The 22,909-nt window shown below is 66.4% G+C and overlaps 1 protein-coding gene across 2 annotated transcripts; it reads right to left on the bottom strand.

The window, feature by feature from the left end:
* Positions 1–1,797: 1,797 nt before the first annotated feature.
* CEP43 (centrosomal protein 43) lies at positions 1,798–22,113 on the bottom strand. 2 transcript variants are annotated; one of them, XM_036024972.1, is made up of 13 exons: positions 21,639–22,113; positions 21,106–21,159; positions 17,855–17,909; positions 17,309–17,397; positions 16,542–16,679; positions 15,670–15,753; positions 13,498–13,557; positions 8,422–8,645; positions 7,763–7,882; positions 6,394–6,458; positions 3,856–3,898; positions 3,007–3,103; positions 1,798–2,275 (listed from the first exon to the last, which is right to left on the bottom strand). In XM_036024972.1, the coding sequence occupies exons 1-13, from the start codon at positions 21,741–21,743 to the stop codon at positions 2,195–2,197; spliced, it is 1,215 nt and encodes a 404-aa protein (XP_035880865.1). In that variant the 5' UTR covers positions 21,744–22,113; the 3' UTR covers positions 1,798–2,194. The 2 variants fall into 2 exon arrangements, with proteins under 2 accessions (XP_035880865.1, XP_035880864.1); XM_036024971.1 differs by lacking the exon at positions 13,498–13,557 and having other exon boundaries at positions 1,799–2,275; positions 6,394–6,462; positions 7,767–7,882; positions 8,422–8,648; positions 21,639–22,109.
* Between the last annotated feature and the right edge of the window lie 796 nt (positions 22,114–22,909).

The following is a 22,909-nucleotide window of genomic DNA, read 5'->3' as shown; positions in this document are numbered from 1 at the left end:
CGGGGCTGCCCCGCTTTCTGCCAGCGGTTTCGGCAAACGAGCCCCACCCCCCAACAAACGCTGGCAGTGTGGCCCCCCCCACCCCGAGGGCCTGGGGCTGCGTGCACAGCAGGGCTGGGGGGGGGGGGGGGCCATCAGGAAGACTTGTCCTGGCCGGCGGCGCTCCCGCTCCCTTGCTCACCCCCTTCCTGGTCTGGATGGGTCGGGGCCGGCCACCTCGAGCCCCACCCGGCTTCTGTCCTGTGCCGGCGGCCGCACCAAGCGTGGACGGGACAGCTGTGCCCTCCTTCGAGGGCCACACTCCCCCCGCCCCAGTGGGAGCAGGGGCCACCAGGGACCATTACTGAACTGTGAGCCCACTCCTTTCGGGGCTGGGGCAGGACAGCTGTGCCCCCAAAACGACGCGGCACTGCCCTCCGGAGGCAGCTGCCCACGGGGAGCCGCCGTCCCCAGCACCCCGGCCGGCGCGGGGCCTCCTGGGTGCAGACTGCGGGCGGGCACGGTTCTAACCGCCGGGGGCCACGGCTGTCCAAAGCGGCTCCCGCGTTCCTGGGCCTGGTGGTCAACAAACAGCTGCAGGAGGCGAGTGAAACACACGGTGAACGTGGCACGGGGTGGGCCGGGGGGGACGCCCCCCAGGCGGGAGCTTCTGCGAGAGCCCGACCAAACCAGCCAGGAAGGAGCGGCCAGGGCCTGGGGGTGGGCGGCGGACGGGCGGAGGGGCCGAGTCAGGGGCCCGACCCAGGCAGACCCCACGGAGGCCCAGTCACGGTCACACACTGCACAGCGTGAGAGGTGCGAGCTTTTTATTCACTTCCAGTTGTCACGGGCAGGACGAGGCCCAGCGCTGGGGAAACCCCGCCGTCAAGTGCAGGTTGTACCGTGAAAACGCGTCCCCACAAAAATACTAACCCAGGCGTGACCGTGGGGTAACATCTCAGTACACACGCAACAAAAACCAGCCACGCCACACCCTAACCAAGGAGCACGGGGAACTCGGGAACTCCCCCCGGCACGACAAGCACGGCGGGGCGTGAGCCACAGCCCGTCCCCGCAGCGGCCCCCGCAGCACGCCCGTCCCCGGGCCGCCAGGAGCCCCGAGTCAGACTCCAGGGCCGTAGAGCCCGCCGCCTGCGGCCCCAGGGCCGGCGGGAGACGCGGCAGCGGCAGCACACACACCACGCCGCCCAGTCTGCTCACCCGCCGGGGCCGACGCGTTCGCGTCTCCCTCTGCCGGGAGAGGTGACCCTCAGTGAGACCCGTGTTTACTGCAGTCGAGAGGTGCAAGCTCACCACCCTCACAGCTTCCCTTGTGATCTTGTGCACCAGAGCACGCCGCTGCCCACGGTCCCCGCACGGTCCAGCGGCGTCGCTGTCCGCAGCCGCAGATCCAGGGGGACAGAGAGACCAGGGACAGCACAGCAGCTTGCCCACCTGGACGTGGTCCTCGGCCATCGCCACCGTCCGGCCGGGCTCCCACGACCCCCTGCAGACCTGGAGCGGGAGCAGGGGCGCCGCCCGCCCGTGGGTCCCAGAGGCCACTGGTGTGAGCTTCAAGGCATCGTCACGAGAACCAGCCGAGCTCCAGCGGACAGAGGCCCTGAGCTTAAAGCCTCTCACGTGGACACAGGGCAGCCGCCACAACGCTGGCAGTGACAACTGTCCCAGGAGAAGTCACAGCCGCCTCCAGGTCCCTTCACCGACGAGCAGGACTGAGCAGCACACCCAGAGCGCGCCCGGGCCACCCACAAGGCCCCGTGGGCCTTCCCGGTGGCAGCGGGCACACCACTGCCGCCCCCCCCCCCACCGGCCTGTGCGGGTGGCGGGGCGCCCGGGCCCCCTGCGCCGCCCACAGCAACTCGCTGAGCGGCCGAGGCCACGCAGAGCTGCGGGCACACCCTGCACTCGGCTCCTAACGCCGCGGTGTCCACAGGCTCGCTCCCGGCCGTGGACGTGTGTCATCAACCGCCGCAGCAAAACGTGTTGGCGAACCAAGTTAAGACGATCCGACCTCCCACACAGGGGCTCACAGGAAGTATCTTGTTTAGCACGACGAAAGGTAACTTTAAAAATATCCACAGTCTTCGGAAGTACCCGGCACCGACGGAGAGCAGGCGGTCCAGCCAGGGGGGACGGTCCAGAAACAGTGGTGCCGGCGGGGCCCTGTCCTGCGGGGGCCACGGCCCCGCGCCCCTCAGGCGCACGCCACGTCCTCCAGGTAGTCGGCCACGTCGCTGAGCTGGGACACCGTCAGGTCCTGTGTCAGGTCGTCCAGCTTGCGGGCAGAGAGGGGTCGGGTCAGCCCGCGGCGTGAGGCTCAGGCGCCGAGAGAACGCACCGCGGAGCCCGGTGCCTGCCGACCCCCCGCCCCTCGGCTGTGCCCTCCCCAGGCACCCCCCCACCTCTCCCTCCCCTTCGGAGCCCCGCCGCCCTCCGGGAGGCGGCGCTGCTGTCTGGGCACACAGTGCGGGGGCGGGGGGGGCACGCCCAGGCTCTGCGGGTGCAGACATGCTGGTCCCACTACAAAACGCCACTTCCCCCTTGGCCGCCTCCCCCCCACCCCGTGGCTGCCACGGGCAGGCCACGAGCACTGCAGCCCCTCGGGAGAGCAGCAGCCACACCGGACAGCAGGCCCTCGGGGCAGGGGCAGCTTTACTGCAGCACCCGCCTGGGACCCCGAGGCGCCCCCCCACCCGCACACCTGGGAGCACCCCGTTCCCCGCGCGACCCCAGGGCCCGACTGCGTCCCCAGCACCCCCGGGCTCACACTCGCGTCTCCCCCCTCGGTGCCCCTCCGGAAGCGGCCTCCCCCTGACCCCGTGGCCATGGGCCCGCCCCAGCGAGGCCCAGCAGCGACACCCAGACGCCCCTGGAGAGTCCCGCGTCCTCACGGAGGACGTTCTCCCCAGACGGGGGCCCGGTCACTGTCCTGGGCGTCCAGTTTCAAACTGTCTTCCTGACCGGCGTGAGGTTCTGGAGCCCCAGGACCCCCGGGGCGGCCCGCACCTTGTCGCTGGCGGTGGCGTCGTCCAGCCCCACGGAGAGGTCCTCCTCAATCTCCTCGCCGAGGCTCAGCCCGCTCCTCCCGGAGCGGTGGCTGGTGCTGGGTCGGGGGACACGGGGGTGCTGAGTGTGTGCGCGTGTGGGCAGAGCGGCCGCGCCGTCCCGCCCGCCCCGTCCCGCCCGCTGCACACGGGACCCTCACGGGAAACCCGACACCAACACGGACACCAGCCGCACGCACGCTGCCCCTGCACCCCACAACGGCCGGAGAGCCGACCTGGTGAGACAGAGGCTCCTGGGCACGGGGGTCCTGGGCAGCGAGAGGCAAGCCTGGGGTCTCCTCCCTGAAAACTGGGAGGGGCTCCTCTGCTAGGAAAGGGGCCGCCCCCTGGTGGGGGTGGGGGACACGGAGAACTCCCAGCCTCAGATCTGAGATTCCTCGCCACCTCCCCGACAAACACTCCCTCCCTCCAAGCTGACCCCCAGCCCACTCTCTGAGTGCAAAGCCAGCTGGACAGAAACCGCGCTCAGAGAGGGCACTGGTTCCCAGGGGACTGCGGACGGCCCCCCCGAGGCGGGGGACAGGAGAAAAGGGTCCTTCCCCTGCGGTGACCTGGCCGTCCCTGAGAGACCACCGAGGCCACGCCTGAGTTTGGGCTCCCCACCTCACGCCCCCCAAGTCCCCGGACGCCCCCGAGCCCAGTGCGCCCCGGGGACGGCCCAAGTCTGCCCCCTCCCCCTGCCATCAGGGTGGACGCGGGGGGAGGCGGGTCCCCCGGGACAGGCAGCACTGGGCCTCTGTCCAGGCGGCGCTCCCCGCCGGCGCCTGCGCTGCGCGGCCGCCCCGCTCACCTGCTGAAGTCGTCAGCATAGTCGTCCTCGCCGCCGCCGGTCCCTGGGGTCGGGGGAAGGTGCACGTCACGGCCCCGTTCACACGCCTCACGGCTGGGTTACACACACACACACACGCACACGCACGCTTCACGACTTGGTTACACACACACACACACACACGCTTCACGACTTGGTTACACACACACACGCTTCACGACTTATGTACAATCGCACACACACGCTTCCTTCCAACGAGAGCAACGTCGCGTTGTTCCAGAAGCAGCCTCGGAGGTCAGGAATAACGTTTTCACCACACGTGACGTGAGTGCACGTGACAAACGAACTACCTAAACAGATGACAAAACACCTCATCCTGTCCTAAGACGCGGTCACCACCGTTTCTGTTCCCCATGCTCAGAAGCTGGAGCTGCAGGCTTCCCGCCGCCACCACCGCCTGACGCCCGGACCGGGCTTCAGGCGTGCGGGGGGCACGGCAAGCATGCTGTCGGCAAGCCCCCACCCCCGTCGCTGGACAGGGCCAGCGCGAGCACCCTCGGGCAGACGACAGTCCGAGCGGGCTGGCCTGGGGGCCCGCTGGCCCTGGGGGAGGGGCAAGCGTCCCCGGCCGTCCCCTGGGCCCGTGGCAAGGGCCCCCCGGCACAGGGAGGAGTGAGGGTCCCTGCCGCCCCTGCCCGAGCACTCAGGAAGGGACCCCACGAGAAGAGGGCGCCCGCTGCCGGAGCGGCCCCGACTCCCCCTCCTTCCGAGGGGCAGCGGAGGAAATGGGGTGTCGGCCTCACGGCAGGCTCCGGGGCCCCAGAGCCCGTCGCCCCAGCCTCGGACGACTGGCGTGTCACACGTGGCCCCGAGACCGGGGTGCGGACCCCAGGGAAGCCCGGCCCGAGCGGGGGCTGGCAGACAGGCCCCGCTGCGGGTGGGGGCTGTGACCCTGGGAGACCAGATGCCACGTTGCCAACCCGGGCACTGCTGAGGGGGCGGGCTCCGGGAGGACCGTCAGACCAGGTGGTCCTCTCTCGACAGGGGTCCCCAAACCACTCCTGCACCCAACACGAGACCGCGAGGCCCTGCAGTCCAGCGTGGAGGCGGCAGCACCTCTGATCTCACGCAGCCCGGCAGCGAGGGGCGGGGCGGCGGTCAGGAAGGGGCCACGGGCCTGCGCAGTGTCTGCCTGGCCCCCCCCAGAGGTCTGCGCTGCACGCACGCCCAGCGCCCGCCCAGCTCCGAACACGGGTGCCTGTGAGCTCGCCATCTCCAGAGCCCGCCCCACGGCTCCTCCTCCGGGGCTCGGAGTCTCCCGCCCTGACCCAGTCCCCCGGGGCCCTCGGCCACAGAAAGGCGCTCAGGGCGCCTACAGGTGCAGTAGGACTCCAAAGGGGCGTGGCCCCGGAAGCCCCGGGGCCCCTCATCCTCCGAGGAGAGGAGGGTGCAGCTGAGCCCGCCGCCCAGGGTGGGAGCCGAAACAGACAAGCTTCTCCGTCTGCGGCCGGCAGACACTCGCCCCCGGCTCGTCCTGGCTCGTCCCGGCTCACCCTAGGCCGGCCCACGGGCTTGTAGCATTGAAAGGCGAAGACGGTGCAAGCGGGAGCGAAGCGACACCGTCAACAGCGCCGAGCGAGCTGCCGTTGACACAGGACCCTGGTCTCTGGCCGCGCGACCGACGCCCCACCAGTCCGCTGCGCTGCCGGTGTCCCTACCAAGCGGCCCAGCCCCCGGAGTGGCCAGGTGCCACGCGGAGAGTGAAGTCCGGGCCCCACGCTGCCGCACCCGCCGCGTCACGGCAGCAGGCACCCCCCACACCGAGGAGGAGGACAGAGCACAGGGCGGTCCCAGGGAAGCCACGTGGCAAAGGTGAGGCACGCAGACACCGGAACACGGCAGGGCAGGCGCCCACGGGGGCCGCCCACAGGGCATGTCCGCAGGGCAGACAGACGCCCACCCGGCCCGTGGAGGAGGACGCCAGCTGGAGACGCGGTCACACCGCAGGGGAAGAGAATGAGCAGGGGCAGCGGGCCCGCCCGCCCGGCCATCGCCCCCCAGGTCTGTGAGGACAGCGGGCCGAGGCCAGGCACAGAGCGTCCACACCACGGTGCTCCCTCCAGAGGGGTTACAGGTGGCACCAGGGCCGTCACGGTGTCCTGTGTGCAGAGCTGCGTGCGACCCGCGGCACTGCCACCGCCTGTCCCCCCAGGACTCCCGACTCCCCAGAGCGATGCTCGGCCGCCAGCGCCCACGGAGGCCTTTCTGGAACCAACGCAGGGCCGGGTGGAGGGGCCCGTGCCCCCCGTCCACAGCCGAGCGGGCCGATGCCTCCAGCCCACCAGGGGCCTACGGGTACCGGCCGACCGCCCCCCTGCCCAGGTTTCGCCGCCAGCAACAGAGCTGGCCGCGCTGCTGTGAGCCGTCCAGCAGGCAGAGCACGCCAGGCACCCCGACCAGCCAGCGTGCCCCCCAGGACTCACTGGGGCCGCTCAAGCTGTCACTCTAAAACAGGGTCACCCCCCCAGCCATCAGCACGGACAGGAGAGAGCCGGTTACCTAGTCCCAGGGACCCAGTTCTGTCGTTGACCAGCTTCAGGCCTTTCAGCACCGTGTTTCCTCTTCTCCCTGGGGACACAGAGAGACACTCGCACTGAGCCGCTGAACACAGCCTTCGGAAAACACGCCGGTGGTATCAGCCCGACAACCGAACACTGAGACACGTGACGACACACTGACCAGGGGATGCTTCCACCGAGCGCTGCACACCCGTCCCTGCACCCCCACACGTGGGCGGGGGCCCCCGCCCCCTGGCACCGCCTCCTTCACCCCCCCCCGCCCCCCGCACTGCTTCCCTTCCGCGGTCCTCAGCCGTCAGCGGCCTCTCGACCCGCCCGCCCCCCAGCCAGTGCTGGCCGAGAGCTGACGGGATTCCTCCCCGAAGGTGGCAAGGACCATGCAGAAGGGGGGCACGGCCACAGCCACACGGCTGATGCCCCCGAGGCTGACGAGCGGCCCCGGGCCACCTCGTGTGCCACACGGACGGGCACAACCGCACGGCCATTTCCCGGGGCAGGGCCAGCCCACCTCCCGGGGCACCCTCTGCAGAGGGGCACGTGTGCGCTCTGGACGCTGCGGACGGACCCCTCCGCTCCTGGGGCCACGGCGTCCGCGCTCACCCCCACGCCCCTGCACTCCCCGGCTCAGGTCTTGGCGCCCTGTGGGGCGGGGGCGGCAGCAGGCCGCCCTGGTGCAGCCACCAGCCCGGCCCCGGCCGCAGGGACAGGTCTGACCCCCAGGGCAGCCACAGTCCAGCGTCCTGTGACGTCACCGTGGCACCACAGGATCCACGACACAGGTCCCTAGAAATCAACTGACTCGAATCCTGCTCCAGTCCACCCCGTGCCTGGGACAGCGCCGGTGTGAGCACGCCAGCGCGTGTGAACACGCCAGCCCGTCCACGTGGCACGGCAGACAGCCGGGAGTCAACCTCCCGAGAGCGCTCCGACGGTACAGAGAAAGCGGAACACAGGTCGGGCTAAAGAGCAGCAGCCCCGGCTGGGGTGGCTCGGTGGACTGAGCGCCGGCCCCAGAACCAAAGGGTCGCAGGTTCCATCCCCAGCAGGGCACAGGCCTGGGTGGCGGGCCAGGTCGCCAGTGGGGGGCGCGTGAGAGGCAACCCCACACGGATGTTTCTCTCCCTCTTTCTCCCTCCCTCGCCCTCTCTCTAAAAGTAAATTCATGAAGAAGAAATAAAAGCACGGACACGACGTCAGCCGGGAACACCTCTGAGTGGTGAGACGATGAACTACGTCAGGACTCGCACACTCTTCTCCGAGAACACAAGCACGGCCGCACCCTCCCGAGAGGGGACACGCGCGGCAGGGCCCGGCCTGCGGCCAGCGCGGGCTGGCCGGCCGGCCCTCACTCACTCTCTGTGTCTGCCAGCGAGGGGGCTCCCGCGAGGGCGCCGCGTCCGCTCTGCGAGGGGGGCTCGCCCGAGCCCGAGGCCGGGTCTCCTCCGCGCTGCTCCCCGGGCGCGCTCCTCCTGACGGGCGAGAGAGAGACCAGCGCGCGAGGGTCAGCGGGGCGGCCACCGCTCCCGCCGCGACGCCAGACCGGAGCCCGCAGCAGCTCGTGAGTTTCCACCAGTGAACACCGGCCGGGCCAGACAGTCTGGCCCAAAGCGGTGTTTTCAGCACGCTGCGCTTCACTATTCCACGAAAGGCAGAAACGCAGCGGAAACACAAGGAGACTGGTGCCGTGGACGGAGGAGGCGCAGCGACTGAGCGGAGGTGTCAGAGTGGTTTGTGAAGCTCCCGGCCCTGGTCACACATTCCGGCCGCACCTCCCGCCGCCGTGGGCTGTCTGTCCGGAGCACCGGAAGACGCCCAGCAGCGCCCTGGCCCCCACCCTCCGGGCGCCGACCCACTCAAACACCCAAGTCAGCGGAGGTGCTGGCGAAGGTGAAGAGTGTGTCTCACTTTGTGGGAAAGACCAGAGGAGCTTCTCGGGCAGCCCAGTCAGACATGCAGGAATCACGTCTCCCAGCCTGCGGGCGCACGAGCCCCGGGATGGCCCACTCACCAGCCGTAGGTCTTCTCGGGCTTCGGGACCGGGTCGTCGAAGAAGGAGTCCCCGTCCGAGTCGCCGTCCTGCGGGCCGGGGCCCGCCGGAGCCTCGGCGCCATTGCTCCTGGTGTTCAGCGAGGACCCGACTCCGGTTTCGTGGGCCGGCGGCTGGAGACTGCCTTTGCCCCGTGGTTCTGACGAGGAGGTGCTGGCATCACTGTGGCTGGCTTCGCTGCCGGCCTTCTAGAAAGACGGGGGAAGAGAGAAGGTCTCCCAGGTGAAAAAACGTTAAGATCTTTTTGATGACAAAAAGCCGTGAACACATGCGAATCCCTGTGTGTGAGTGTGTGTGAGCACGTGTGTGTGGGGGGGTCTTGCAACTGAGCGTGAGAGGCCGGGGGCCCCACGCGGAACCGGCTCACCCCGGCTTCAGGGCCCTGCCTCCTGGGGAGGGAAAAGGTCCCAGAGGGCGTCCACACAGTCCCTCCCACCCGCGAGGCGGGGTGCCCCGCTCCGCCCGCTCCGGCCACAAGCACCCTGCCCACGTCCTCCCGCACACGCACGTGTCGCCACTCCCCAAGTTCCCGCAAACCCACCCTCTCCCGCCCGGAGAGAAAGGAGGCGCTGCCAGTCAGTCCAGCAGGTAGCTTGTCCCACACGAGGGGACCCGAGTGACACGAGAGCCATCGAGGGGGAGGAGGGCGTGGCCCCGCTGCCAGCGAAGCACTGGCCGTCACGGCAGAGCAGACGGCAGAGCAGCGCCCCGGCCGCCCTCGAAGGTCCGTGCACGTGTGAAGCCACAACCCTACGCCCCTGACAGCGACACCGGCGGACAACCCCCGCCTCCGCAGCTCCGCTCCCGCCCCAGGGACCCGCGCGGCCCGTCCCCAGGAGCCTGGACCCGCACCAACCAACCCCTCCCCGCTCCATCCCGGCGGCCACCCCAGGTGGGCCTGCGGCGGCCACCACAGGAGGACAGCAGACACACAGTGCCAGCGCCGTGACCGCAGTGCCAAACGGAGCGGGCGTTTCTCAAAGGCCTTCCAACAGGTTCCGCACGTTACATCCCTCCAACCCGACCCTCCGGCACGGGGTGCTGAGCCACACACAGCAGCACGCCACGGAGGCCGTCCTGCCCGAGAACTCTCGCGCCCAGCACAACGCGCGCCCACACGGCAGGCTGCCTCACCCGTGCCTGGCGCCCGGCCCGGCCCCACGCCAGCAGCGCCCCCTGCAGGAGGGGAGGCCTGCTGCACGAACGCATGGGACGGGGGGGAGCACGAGACAGGGCTCCACACGGGGACCGGCCTGCTCCAAACTGTGGTCCCCTTGTCCTCGGGGTGAGAGCGCCCCGCCTGCTCCGGGACGGCTCCAGAGCTCCATGTCTGAACCACCCGGAACGTGTCGTCGGCTTACAACTGGGGCTGATGTTCTTTCACCAAGAAGAGCATCACCCGGCGGGGTCACCTGGCACATTCATTCGGTGAGCGTCATTCACGCAGCGTGGACTGCGGGGGAAATGCCCAGGATGAGAGGAGGGGGACCGACGCAGCCCTCGGACCCACGGGAACGCCGGCGACTCTCGGGGGGCAGTCTCCTGCGGGCGCCCATGTCCCCCAAGCGGCGGCAAGCCCACTCGTGACGGGCCGCCGGGACCCGCGCTCAACCCGCCCTCCGGCTGAAGCCCCGCCACGACAAACCACCTCCGACACAAACGCCGTCCCCGGGCCCCGTCCCCAGGGCGGGGCACCAGAGCTGAGACCAGGCGAATCCGTGGCTGCGGCGGGGAGCCTGTCAGAGCACAGACGTGTGGCTGGCAGTGGGCAGAGGAGCCCGCAACGGGGCCTCGGAACTCCCTCCTCCCCAGCCAAGCTCGGGGCCTCCGCCGCCATCGGGGACACGGGCTTCCCCGGGAAAGGACGGCTGGGTCCCCACCCAGGACTTCAGAGCAGGACTCCCCCTGCTGGTGGCCCGCCCTCCTCCACAGCGGGGTCAGGGCAGAGGCGGCCGGCCGAGGTCAGACTCGGGCAGGGCAGGCCCCGGCCCCCACACGCCTGGGTCCCCATGAGGGAGGACAGACACACAGGACAGCACCGTGGGGTGTGACAGCGGGGACGAGCCCAGGAGGGCCAGCCACCAGCAGGGGGACCCGCCCTGCGGAGCCCTGGCCGCGGGCCCCAGGACCACGCAGACCGTGCGCCTCTGTGGGTCAGGCCGCAGCAGTCACGGGGCTCTGTGACAGCAGCCCTAGGTGCTTTGTGACAGACACGGTGACAGTGAGTGACGATTTTTCGTAAAAGCATTCACCATGAGGCCGTCTCTTCATACATGCGAGAGACCCACGGCGCCGCACGGCAGCCGGTGCTCAGCCCCTGCGAGCCAGACCAGCCTCACACGCTTTCCGGTAAGTTGCAGTCACGGGGGAAGAGAGCTCCCGTGGGTGCCTAGCTCCCCGCCAGCATCCCGGCCCTCCAGATTAGCATCACAGAGAGACAACCGGCGTCACAGAGAGAGAACCGGCGTCACAGAAAGACTAACCACTAACAGCCCGGGAGCCACAAACTCCAATTATCAGAAAACGTCTTGAGAACCTAGAAAAAATCACTTTTTCCAAACTGAAGACTTTTATCTGATCTGCTTGTAAAGAGAAACATCAAAGCCAAGGGAAGGTCTCCAAGGTTTCAAAAACTTCCCGCAACTGTCTTCCTGCCCACGGCTCAACCACGCCCAGCGCCCACCCCCAAACCCACTCAAGGCAGTTTCTGACCCAGAACTCACCGAAAAATTCAGAAAAATAATTGTGTTGCGCCTGTAACACACAGACACACCTAGAAGTCTGACTCGTCCACCTGTAACTGAACCCTGTGGAATCCCAGACGCACAAACACTTCAGCCCTTTCTAGACACTCAGCCTCCCCAGAGGCTCCACCCCTCGCCCTGGAGGCACCTGACGCTCCTGCAGGCCACAGGACAGAGCCCCAGCTCTCTGGCTTTGAGCCCGGACCAGAGGGGACCCCGCCCGCACGCACCTGCCCACCCGCCAGCAGCTCCGGGGCGAGCGGGCGAGCAGCTGGACGAGCAGCGCCCGGGGCGAAGTCTCGGGTCTGCGGCAGGGCTGCGCGGCTGGCCGGGGAGGGCGGCGAGCGCTGACGGTGGCGTGTGCTCACCACGTGCGCTCACACACACAGGGTGCGTGTATGTGCGTGTTCAGTGTGCGTGTGTGTGTGTGCATGCTCAGTGCGCGCCTGCGTGCTCGTACAGTCAGGGTGCGTGCGTGTTCACACGGCCAGGGATGCGTGTGGGCGTGTCTGTGCAGGAAGTGACTGGGTCTGCCTAGCACACCCCGAGGTGTCTCTGAGAGATGCCGAAACACCCCCAGACACACCAGGCGGGGGCCCCTCACTGCCCTAACGCAGCACAAAGCTGGGTTTATCCGAGCATCTTGAAGACGAGGAGCGAGGTTTGAAGAAACGGCCCTTTTTCAAGAACCTGGAGAAAAAACACCCCAGCGGACACTAGCTTTAAGCACCCTCCGTTGGAGCGGCTGAGAAAGGCCGACCGTGCACACTGCACTCACGTGACGGGGTGAACCGCCCCGGCAGAACATCACCGACTGAATCGTGACGTCGCACTGTGTCTCCAACCGGGGGCGGGAACCCAAGTCAGTGGGGCCTGCCCAGCAGAAGTCTGGTCCAGTTTTTGGTCCCTTCCCTGACAGGACGACGGCACGGGCTGTGGAGACGCAGGGAGCACCCCGGAAGCACGTGCCGGCGGCGCCCACGGGAAGCCGTGGACTCGGCGAGGAGACACCCGCTCACCCACGGTGCACCCCTCGTCCGTCCCCCGGCTCTCCGTCGCCCTCTGCTGGCTCGCCGCCAGCACGACACCCAGACACGCAGCTGCTGCTGCTTCCCCCGAGTCCCACGGGCTCAGAAGCTTGGCTTCGGCTTTGGGCTCAGACAGGCTCACAGCCCTCAGCACAGCCGGGTGCACGCACACGGGGCGGGCTGACCTTCAGGCTCACTGTGGTGTGACCGCCGCTCCCCTGGACACGGCCAAGGTCTCCGGCCTGCCACCGGCTCCCACGCCTGCAGCCCCGGAGCAGCACCCAGAGCAGCCCCGCAGGCCCTGCTGCGTGCCCGGCCCCTCCTGCTGCCCCCCCCCCCCCCGCCCTGTGGAGGGCCCTGCAGGGCACGCTGGCTCCCCCCCAGCAGGCACCAGGGCCGCACCCGGGCTCCGCTGAACTGGGAGAGCTCCCGCCCGGCCCCGAGCGGAAGGCGCCACCTAGGGCCCTGCCTGCTGTGTGCGGCCTGCGTGACCCTGCGGCCTGGCAGGGAGCCACCGGCACCAGCGGAGCCCCGGCCAGCACGGCACGGCAGACACCCGCAGAAGCCCGCCGCCCTGGGGGAAGCCTCGGCACTGCGCACAGACCGGGGTCCGAGAGGCCGGGGGCCTCCCGGAACTGAAGGGTGAACGAGCCCGTCTTCCGCTGAGCACGTGTGCAAACCGGCGGGTGAGGGACGCTCCCAAGAGCCCTGCCGTTCAGGTTCTAAAGGGGGTCCGTCTACCACCGGCGACCTTCGGGGGGCGGGGGGCAGACAGGAGCAGCTGAGGTACTGGTCACTGCCGCAGGCGCGCTTCCCCCGCGAGTCCCCGCCGGCCCACGGGCGCCGGCCCACGGGCGCCGGGCCACAGGTGTCGAGACTTGAGGGCTATGGCTTCACAGCTGCTGACCCCAAAAACGCCCGGAAGGAAATGGCTCAGCCTTTAACTCACCAACCAGGACGTATCGAGAAGTAGTTCTGACCTCGGATTAAAGTCATCACGTCAAGGATGTGTACGGGACCGTCCACTCGAAAAGTAACTATCGTCCACTTTCTCGTGGCCAAACGCCAAGGAACCCCCAGACAGAACTGACCGCAGTGTCGACGCACAACGGGGCTGCGACTGCCGCCCGGGCGAAGGCTGAGGGCCGGGTTGTTCCCTGTCCCAGGCCCGTGGCGCGGCCACGTGCCGACGCAGACGAGAGGGGGCACTGGAAGGAGAGGGGCCCCGCCGGGAGGCCGCCCCGCCCCGCCCTCACGCACGTTACCTGCGCACCAGGCCGCGGCCCGCTCGTCTTCTTCTGACCCTGGCCTTTGTACCTCGGTATCTGAGCGTGAGAACAAAGCGACAGTTGACCCCAGCGCAGAAATCTCCAACAGTAAAGTAACGCGTAACGAAACGGACAGGGGTCCCCACTAGAAAACGCCCTGAAAACGGAGACGCTGACCGTGTTCCCTTCTGAAACCCACGTCTCTGGCCTGAACTCTCTTCCCCCGCAGGCTCCTGGCGAAAGGCCCCTCCCGGCAGCTGTGGCCCCGGGGGGGGGGGGGGGTCCGCCCTGAAGTCGCCGGCCCTGCACACCCACAGACTCCCCCCACGCAGCGAGGGGCCTGGCCTCCGCCCCTCGTCCCCCCCCCAGCCCCCCTGCCCCCCGTGGAGCTCCGGCTGGAAAGACACCGCAGGCGCCAGCCGGGCTAGAGCCCCCGCGGGGGTCAGTGACCCCCCAGGGCAGAGGGAAGCCAGTACGAGAAGGGGGAAGAAGGTCTGGAACCCCAACACACATCACCAGGACCGCGGCACACCTCAGCCGGGGCCAGCAAAGCTGGGCTCTGGTGTCCCCACGGGCCACCGCCACACGGGCCGGGAGGCCGAGCAGCTGGACCCGAGGGCCCCATGACCGCTCCCTGGTGGGCCTCGGCCACCACCAGCAGCCCTCCCCCAGGACCGCTCGGAGCGGCGGGGTCCGAGCCCCCTACCTCCCGGCACTCGGGCGGGGGGCCGGGGGCCTGCGGCACGAGGAAGGGTATGACTCTGGCCGGTCTGAGGAGACGGGTGTGACTGTGACTCGTGCACACCGAGGGCTGTCGCCTCGGTGGCGGTCACCGGTCACCGGTCATCGTCTCATCTGGCGGCCTCAGGGAGAAGGGGCCAGCGCGCGCCCGGCTCCACAGTCAGGAGCCGCATGTTCTACAGGCCCGCGCGGCCCACCGGCTGCAAACCGCTGGTTTGGAGCAGCCTTTCCTAAGTGACTTAAAGCCTCAGATTCTTGTTGTCATTCTTAAATCTCAAACAAACTTCTGTAAAGGAACCGGAACGTGCAGACCGATCATCGGTCTCTGACCTCGAGGACACGCCAGCTGTGCACGGTCAGAATCGCCCGCCTGCCCGCTGCTCCAGCAGCTGCTGAAGAGGAGACCCCCAGATGGCTCGGCGTGCCAGGTGCGAGCTGCAGCCCCCCGAGAGCGGAGCCTCGGACAGAGGCTCTCCTCCCCCAGTCGCCCCCGGGACTCTGGGACCCGACTCCGGGACTGGCCCCAGGCAGGCCCGCCCCCCCAGGGCCCAGGGCAGGCCCGGAGAAGGGAGCTGGCGCCGACAGCACAGGGCCCCTGTGCGGGGGAGGGCACCGTGTCCGAGGCCTCTGCCTGGGCACTGAGACCGTGAAGGAGACCCACAAGGCCAGGCCGAGGCAGGAGCCGCCCTCAGGGCTCCACCCACAGCTGCGCCCACCAGCCCAGCTTCGCCAGGACCCTCCCTGCGCTGTCCGGGCCTCACTCTCCCCACAGCTGGGGGGAGTGGGCGTCAGAAGGCAGTCACCACGCACTCCGCTGCTCGCTGGGCTTCGGGGAGATGGCAGGTCCCTCGGCACGCCCGCCGTCTCACCACGGCTGGCACGAACGCAAGGGTTTCAGGCTTCCATTTGGAGTGTCCCCCTCAATTCATCTCCCATGATCTCAAACCCTGGGAATCAGCAGGCCTGAACTTCAACAATGCACCGACCACAGGCAAATGCGACCCGAGCACGCAGGCTTTCCTACAAACCCTCAAAGTGGCCCGTTACCACAGACACCCATCCTGACCAACAATGCCGGACCTGGCCGCCCAGCTGCAGCGTCCACCACTGCCACTCCGAGCTCTGGAGCCCGATGCGCCCGAGTCCAAATCTGTGCGCGGCACATGAGCGCGGCTCTCTGCTCCAGGAAGGGGGAGGGAGGGTGTGCAGCACCCATGGGCCCCACTGCCCCGCTCTCTCCCAGCACACCCCTCCCTGTGACACCGAGTCCGAGGTCTGCCGATGGAGCCACACGGCTCCTTCCAACACGCACGTCACCGGAAGGAAGACGGCACCGTCCAGAGACGCAGCGGCACCCGCGTCACGGAGCAACGAGATGAGCAGTGAGTAAGACCGGAGAGGAACACCCTGCCCCCACCCCGGACTCACCTTGCTGGGGCCCGAGTGCTCACTCGCGGTTCCCTCCGGCGGCGCGGGGGGAGGGTGCCCGGCAGCAGCCACGTCCAGCGCACCCTGCAATGTCCAGTTCACAATTAACACGCTTGAAAACAACACACAGCCAGAGCCACGCCGCAGCAGACCTCGGGCATGCAAACCCACTGCGCACGCGGGCACACTGAGGGTTCCCAGATCACTGTGCACACCCTCGCCAGGTCTCCCCCAACTTCGACCTAGAGAAGCGGAGCGCACCTGCCCCCCTGCTGGGCGCTTCACTGCTCCCCACGACGTGGGGGGGGGCCAGAAGCACACACCCGGCGGGCTGCCCGGGGCGGCGCAGGCCCGTCCCTGCCTGAGCACGCAGCTCACTGAAAGCAGCGCACACGCGTGAGCAGAGATCAGACCGAGGCTCCGTGAACCACCCCACTCCCGCACAGGAAGGGTAAGAGTGAGAACCTCGACGGCCAATCAGAAACACAGAAACCAAGCAAAACGAATAGCTTCAACAGTCCCAGGTCTAGCTTTAAAAAGCCTTTCAGTTTAAAAACTAACCGGCCCGCACAGGGGCCCCTCAGTGTTTGAATTGGCTCCGGGCCCCCTTCCCCGAAGGAGCGGGGGTGGGGAGCGGGGGTGGGGAGCGGGGTCGAGCCGCAGGACGGGGCGGCAGCAGCCTCGGGGCACCCACGTCGCCAGCTGTCACTAAAACGTGCACTTCTACGGCCCGAGTGCGTCTCACTGGGTTTCCACTGGAACCTGGTTCACTACGCACACGGGACCGCACACGGGACCCGCGGGCTGCACCGGGCGGCCGCACAGAACTCGGAAAGCGGCGGCAGACAAGACACGGCGCGGCCCGCACTCACCTGCCCGCCGGCCGGCCCCGCCCCCCTCTGCTGGCAGCGTCTGAGCACCTCCAGCAGCAGGGGCCCCCCCACGGCGCCGTCCGCCTCAGCGATGCCCAAGTCCCGGGCCAGCTCCGCCCGGCCGCCCAGACCTTGAAGCTGGGGAGGAAGACGGAAAGGTGAGCTTTAAGTGTGCAAACGCGCAGCAAAAGTACTTTCAGGGCTTACAGAAAAGTAGCTCCAGAACTTAGAGACACCGCTAAACGCAGAGACTGGTTTTCTAACGAGGGAAAGGTCCGTTTTTAAAATTCTGTCTAGTGGGAGCCGCCATGCACCCTGCCTGAGGCTCCGGCTGACCTTGCACTGGCTGGGACGGGGGGGGGGCAAGCCCCCAGCGGACGGCGGCGCCCCCTCCCCCGGGGAGCGCCGAGTGGCCCGGTGTGTGGCATGAACACACGGCACGAGGCCGCGACACGCGCAAACTGCTGTCCGGGACTTTGCGCTGGGATGTGCGAGCTTCGATTTTTTACCCCCTTTTCTTTTACCGGTCTCCACGTTCCAAGTCTACGTTAACAGGCGGGCCTGACACCTCACGACAAATTAACTTTGTGACTACACTCCCTTCCGATTAAATAAGCCGGGGACCCCGGTGCCAGCGGACGGCTCAGGCGGTGCTGAAGAAAAATCACCCCGTGCCAGACACCAGAAGTTGTCAAATGTTAGCTGTCGGCTCATCACGAACCCATTTCATCAAAGGCTCCACAGGCGATGGAAACCGCCCTTCTTACCGTGCTGGTTTCAGGCTGGAAGACGGCCAAGGTGAAGTCAAGGTTGAAGAACTGAAGGAACTCCGCCACCAGACTAGCCACCAGCCGGCCTGCAGAGGGAGGGGGCGGGGCGGTGAGCAAGTCCTCCGGGGGCCCGCGGCCCAGGCGCCGGCGCTGGGACGCAGGACGCGCCAGGTAACAGGGGAAGCGCAGAGTGTCCGGTCTCCACCGTGTACCGACGAGGCCCCCCAACACGGCCCAGGGGAGCGATGGGGTCCCGGTCCCCCCACCTTTTCATCGGGCCCTAACCCTGGAAGTCACGTCAGTCAGCGTGACACTTCCCCAGTGGGTCACGGTGTCCTGTGCCCTGCAGCCAAAGGGGGGGAGGGGGGAGGGTCACCCGCAGCGTCCCAGGACCGACGACGTGGGACGCGACAGGCAGGCAGCTGTCCGACCCAACGGGGGTCACAGGCTTCCACGCGGGCGGGACCCCGACTCCTCCCCCGTGGGGCCCGGGTTTGAACATTCAGAGACAGACGCATAAACAAGAGCAAGCGAACATCTTACCATCTTTTGTGTTTAAAAACTTTTTCAGGCTTTCATTGACTAAAGGAGTTTTATTCTGTTGAAAAAATGAAATATTGTGTAAATATCATGTGTTTATCCTAAGAACACTATAAAATTCGGATCAAAGTGTAATTTTTTGGGTAAGATATAAATAAAATATTGTCACCCATAAAATTATGGTTAACCCCATTCCACACCTATTGATTACTGAAAGAGCTTTTGTATCACTTCATACCTCAGTTAACAAAACCATATATGATTCGTATTTTTAAATGTTTTATAAATTGCTCATTAAAGTGCTTTAGAAGCCAGATCTTTAAATACGCACGTGAAATAACACCGAATTTACTTAGAGAGACAACTGGCCGTTCCTTCAGTGAAGTCTGGCACGGGCGCGCTGCCGCCACCCAAGCCACGCCCACCGGGAACAGGACCCGAGTGGGCGCGCCGCCCCAGCCCGTCAGCCGCAGCGGGACGACCTCCCGTGGTCGCAGGCCGCCGTCTCTCCTCATCAGACACCCCCGTGGACGAGCGGACAGCACGACCACACGCCGAGGCTTCGTCACGCAGGCCACACGGCCGGGCGGAGCGGCCGTCCCACACACGGCCGACGGGACAGGGTGCGGCCACTCCGGGGCGCAGGCTGCGGCGTCTGACAAAGCTGACGATGCCCCCACCGTGCACCCTACCCCCAGGTGATCCCTCAGGAGCAGCGCGAGCGAGCACAGAGCCCGGCCGCGGACACGCGCACGGGTGCTCCCAGCTGCCGCTCGTCGGAGCTGGAGACGGGAAACCAGCCCGGCGTGCACCCACAGGCGAACGACTCCGACAACCGCACGACTCAAGTGGGGGGCACCACGCGGGAGCCAAACGGCACCGCCCACGAACAGGAGTGGCCGCAGGAACGAATCTCAAATCCATTAGACTAAGTGAATGCAGCCGCCCCCCCCCCCCCCAAAGAGTATGTCCTCTGCAATCCGCCTGTCCAGCTGCTGAAGACACTTGGGTTGCCCGGGCTGGGGGGGGGGGGGCAACACAAGGGGGTGTGGAGGGGCTGAAGGCAACTTGAGGGTCATGGGCACATCTACTGTCTTGAGGGTTTCCTGGATGCACAAGTATGTTAAAGTGCATCAGATTATACATTTTTAGTATGTGGAATTCACTGTAGGTCAATCATACCTCAATAGTTTTGTTTTTTTAAAACTCAAAAATGACACGGAGGGTAAAGATCATGAAGGTCCTCAGTGCGCTGGTCTAGGAAACGCTAGGACGTGGAGTTCACGGAAACACTCGGAGGAAGGGGAGGGGCGAGGTCGAGCGCGCACTACAAAGAGCCCGTCCAGGAGCTGCGCACAGGGGAAGGAGTTCCGGCAGCTGGGCAGGGGTGGGGGGAGGGGCACAGCGAGGGACAGCAAGGAAGGGAAGGCCCCCCGGCACAGAAGTCACGAGGCAGAGGCCGCGGGCAGCCGAGGAGCTCCTCCGACAGACCAGGGCAGAGCGGACAGGTGGGGCCAGACGGCACACGGGGAAAGAAGGGCAGGCCTCCCGCGTTCCCTGCTGGGCTGAGGAGCGGTCCCGTGAGGAAGATGAGCGGAGCAGCTGGGTGGCACACAGGCCTGGGGCTCAGGAGGGCGGCGCGGGGCAGAGGTGCAGGCTGATGTCACTAGTGTGGTCACGGTCACTCAGGGAGGAGGACAACTGTGGGACGCTGCCCCTAGACCACCAGTGAGGGGCCCAGGAACAAGATCACGCTGAAGATCTTACGACCCAGGAGAGGTCAAAAGAGAACAGAGCAGGGAAAATCCTAACAGTCGAAGGAGGCGCGCAGGAAGGAGGAGGAACTGAGAACGCCGAGGGCCACTACGAGTGACTTCGCCAGGCGGGCACGAAGACACCTCAGCGGGGCCCGTGCTGACCGCGGCGAAGGAAGCCACTGGGGCGCAGCAGCCCCGGCCTGAGGCCGTTCAGGGACTGAAGGGTGCCTGGGACCCGAGGGGTCGTATTGGACACACACTCCCTCAAAGCCTGTCTGCGAGCAAAGGCAGAGCGGTGGTGGGAGCAGGGCACGAGACGGGGACCGCTTCCAGGGTCCAGAGACAAGCCCCCCGAAAGGGCGAGAAAAGGACGCAGCAACTGGCAGGAGCTGAGAGCACCGGGACGGCTGACCTGGCTGACCCGAGGAGGCTGCCACTCTGGGCTGGGCCGAGCCTCTCCCACAGGGCGGGAGAGGGGCGGCACAGGCAGAGGTGGGGGGCTCTCTCTGGGGGAGGATGCAACGCCAGGACCTGAGCGTCTGCACTCCCCGGAGAGCCGAGACCCTTGGTCAGGAGTGAGGGTCAAGCACTGGCAGGGCAGCACCCCCCACCGGGGGCCCTCCGCAGTGCGCAGGCCGGGTGACAGTGCTCCAGTGAGTGTGCGGCACAAACAAGGCAGGGAGCTGGTCCTCAGACTCCTGTGACCACTCAGACTCACTTCCAGACCAAGGGAGGCCTTGGGGTGAGGCTTTGACGCACAGACCAAGGGGTCCAGACCAGAAGCAAACAAGAGGAGACTGGTGTTGAACAGACTGGCGCTGGGCAGACAGAGGAGACAAGTTCAAGGGCGCCATGCAGGACCATGGGTCTAAAGCAGTGAGAGCAAAGGAGACTGGTTTGCACAGAGGGGACTGAAGACCAGGACGATGGGGCGGTTCTCGTGGACAAGGTTCAGGATCTTCGCTCAGGACGGTGGTGGGACTTGGAGTAGAGAGAAAGAACTACACACAGAGAAATGGGCTCCTGACAGTAGGAAAGACTGAGCAACCTGAAGACAAGGGGAGGTCTGACAGTCTGGGGGAAGGCGCATGCCACACCCCCCATGGAGCAGGGCTCCCAGTGCACATGAGCGCTACTAAAGCTCCCGGGGGCGGGGGGGGGGGGGGGGGGGGGGCTGCAGAACACTCGGACAACAGAACCATTTCTTCAAATAAGTCCCAAGACCTGTGTTTCAGAGTCCCCTACAATCCGGATCTACGATGATCAGGACTTAGTATTGGCCTCAGGCTGCCCCAAAATTCTTAAATACGCAAGAAACGAGAAATTTTGACTCTCTATAATAATAAAATTTTGACTCTCTATAATAATGTAATCCTTAATAGTTCAAAATCACCCCTGTCCACACACCACAATAAATAGCATTTTAGAGTGGTTTTTAGGTAATCGGAAATTCAACATAAGTGAATAGAGTCACAATGAAATTTGCAGATTTCATACCTCTATTTTTTCTTGCTCCTCGAGGGCCAAAAACACAGCTGCTCGGAGTTCAGCCTTTAAAACATAAAAGGGTCATGGAACAAAGACTGCTTCGAGACCATTCTCAGGACAAGAAAGGCACACGCGCAAGTTCCACGGGCGCCGTCCACACCAGCGAAGCCCCAAGCGCAAACGGGCAGGACAGTGACGCCTGCGGACAGGTGCGGCGGCCAGAGCGCGGCCGGGACTCGTTGGCGCCCCCGGCGCCACCCGCCGGTGGAGTCCCGCTCCCGCGATCGCGCCCGCCGGTCCCACAGCGCCTGGAAGCCGGTTCCGCGAACGCGCCACCGCCCCGCCCCCACGGCAGCCAGCAGCCCCCGGCAGCCGGGAACCCGGACCTGGAATGACCCTGACACCCGACCCCGCCCGCGGTCCCGCCCCCGCTCCGGCTGCCAGTCCAGCGCGCCCCCGGCCCTTCGCGGCGCCCGCCGTCCACCCAGGCCCCGCGGCCCGGTGGCCGTCCCCTCTGCCAGGCTGCCGGACTCCCGCCCCACCTTGATGCGGTTCAGGACCCCGCTGTTCTCCAGCGTCTGCACCAGCAGGTCCCGCAGCTCCGTGTCCTCCTCCGCCACCACCGGGGCCGCCGCCGTCGCCGCCATCTTGCTTCTCCAGGACAACCGCCCAAGCCACGCCAACGGCCCACGCCGCCCGCGCCGCGCATCCCACAGGGCGGGCGGGCCTAGGCCACGCCCCCCAGGCCTGGCGCGCAGCCGCCTTCACACCCGGGGCGGGGCCCAGCGGCGCGGGTGGGCGGGGTGGGGGCGGGGCCTCTGCGGCGAGCGGGGACACTCTACTTCCTGCAACCAGCTCCGCAGTGGCCGGGCCCAGCGCCGCGGCGGCACAGCGCAGGAGCGGTGCGGCGTGGCCGGCAGACCGGCACGGCCGGGAGGCTGCCCCGGGGCCAGCCCCCTCTGCAGTGGGGCAGCCCCTCCCCGCTCCGCCCCCAGCGCGCTCCCGTGACTCAGCTCCCGAAAAACGCCGCAGTCAGAGGAAACTGTGCGCCCCCGCCAGGAGGTCCCTGATTGGTCAGCACCGAGCCGCTCTGATTGGCCAGAGCCGGCAGCCTCGGAGGGGAAACGTCACTCCTATTGGTTGAACTCCTCCAGGAAACCTTTCTCTGAGCCCAGCGGTCCCGACGGCGGAGCGGGCAGGCGGCGGGTCGGCGCCGGCGCTCCTGAGTGTGCGGTTGGCAGAAGGCAGCGAGGCTCTGCTTTCTTCCGCTGCTTTTTTTTTTTTTAAAGCCACTAGGAGCCCTAAGTACGCGTGTCATCTTTTATTTTTTGGTTTTCCTTTTACGAGTTCACTGTAGCCTGAGTTGACTGGGTTATTCCAAAGACGAGATTAGGTTTCTGGCTGACATTCTCCACTAATTTCATAAGTTCTTTTCAGCTTTAAGGTTTTCAGTGAAGTATGTTTAAAGCATGTCTACAATGTATAACAGCAGAGAATAGGTTCTTTGTAATTATTTGAACTTAGGATAAAAATGTTTAGATGTTAACTTACAAACGTGTTCACAGGTTTTCAAAACCACTTTGGAAGTGCGAGAGCAAAACCCTTTGAAGTCGCCCTGGCTGGTGGTGGCTCAGTGGACTGAGTGCCAGCCTGCGAACCAAAGGGTCGCTGGTTGGATTCCCAGTCAGGGCACGTGCCTGAGTTTCGGACCAGGTCCCCCCCAGTAGGGGGCACACAAGAGGTAACCACAAGTTGATGTTTCTCTCTCTCCCTCCCCCTCTCTCTAAAAATAAATAAATAAAATCTTAACATA

The sequence above is a fragment of the Phyllostomus discolor genome, chromosome 4 (assembly GCF_004126475.2).
Source record: "Phyllostomus discolor isolate MPI-MPIP mPhyDis1 chromosome 4, mPhyDis1.pri.v3, whole genome shotgun sequence".
Taxonomy (NCBI): Eukaryota; Metazoa; Chordata; class Mammalia; order Chiroptera; family Phyllostomidae; genus Phyllostomus; species Phyllostomus discolor.
This window is presented reverse-complemented; position numbering and strand designations above follow the sequence as displayed.

Excerpts from the sequence above, each read along its gene's own strand:
- CEP43 (XM_036024972.1), bottom strand. The coding sequence starts at position 21,743 with ATGGCGGCGACGGCGGCGGCCCCGGTGGTGGCGGAGGAGGACACGGAG. Across the intron at positions 17,910-21,105 it reads AGGAGCAAGAAAAAATAGAG|AATAAAACTCCTTTAGTCAA; the intron begins GTATGAAATCTG and ends TTTTTTCAACAG. Across the intron at positions 3,104-3,855 it reads TATGCTGACGACTTCAGCAG|CACCAGCCACCGCTCCGGGA; the intron begins GTGAGCGGGGCG and ends CCCCCGACCCAG.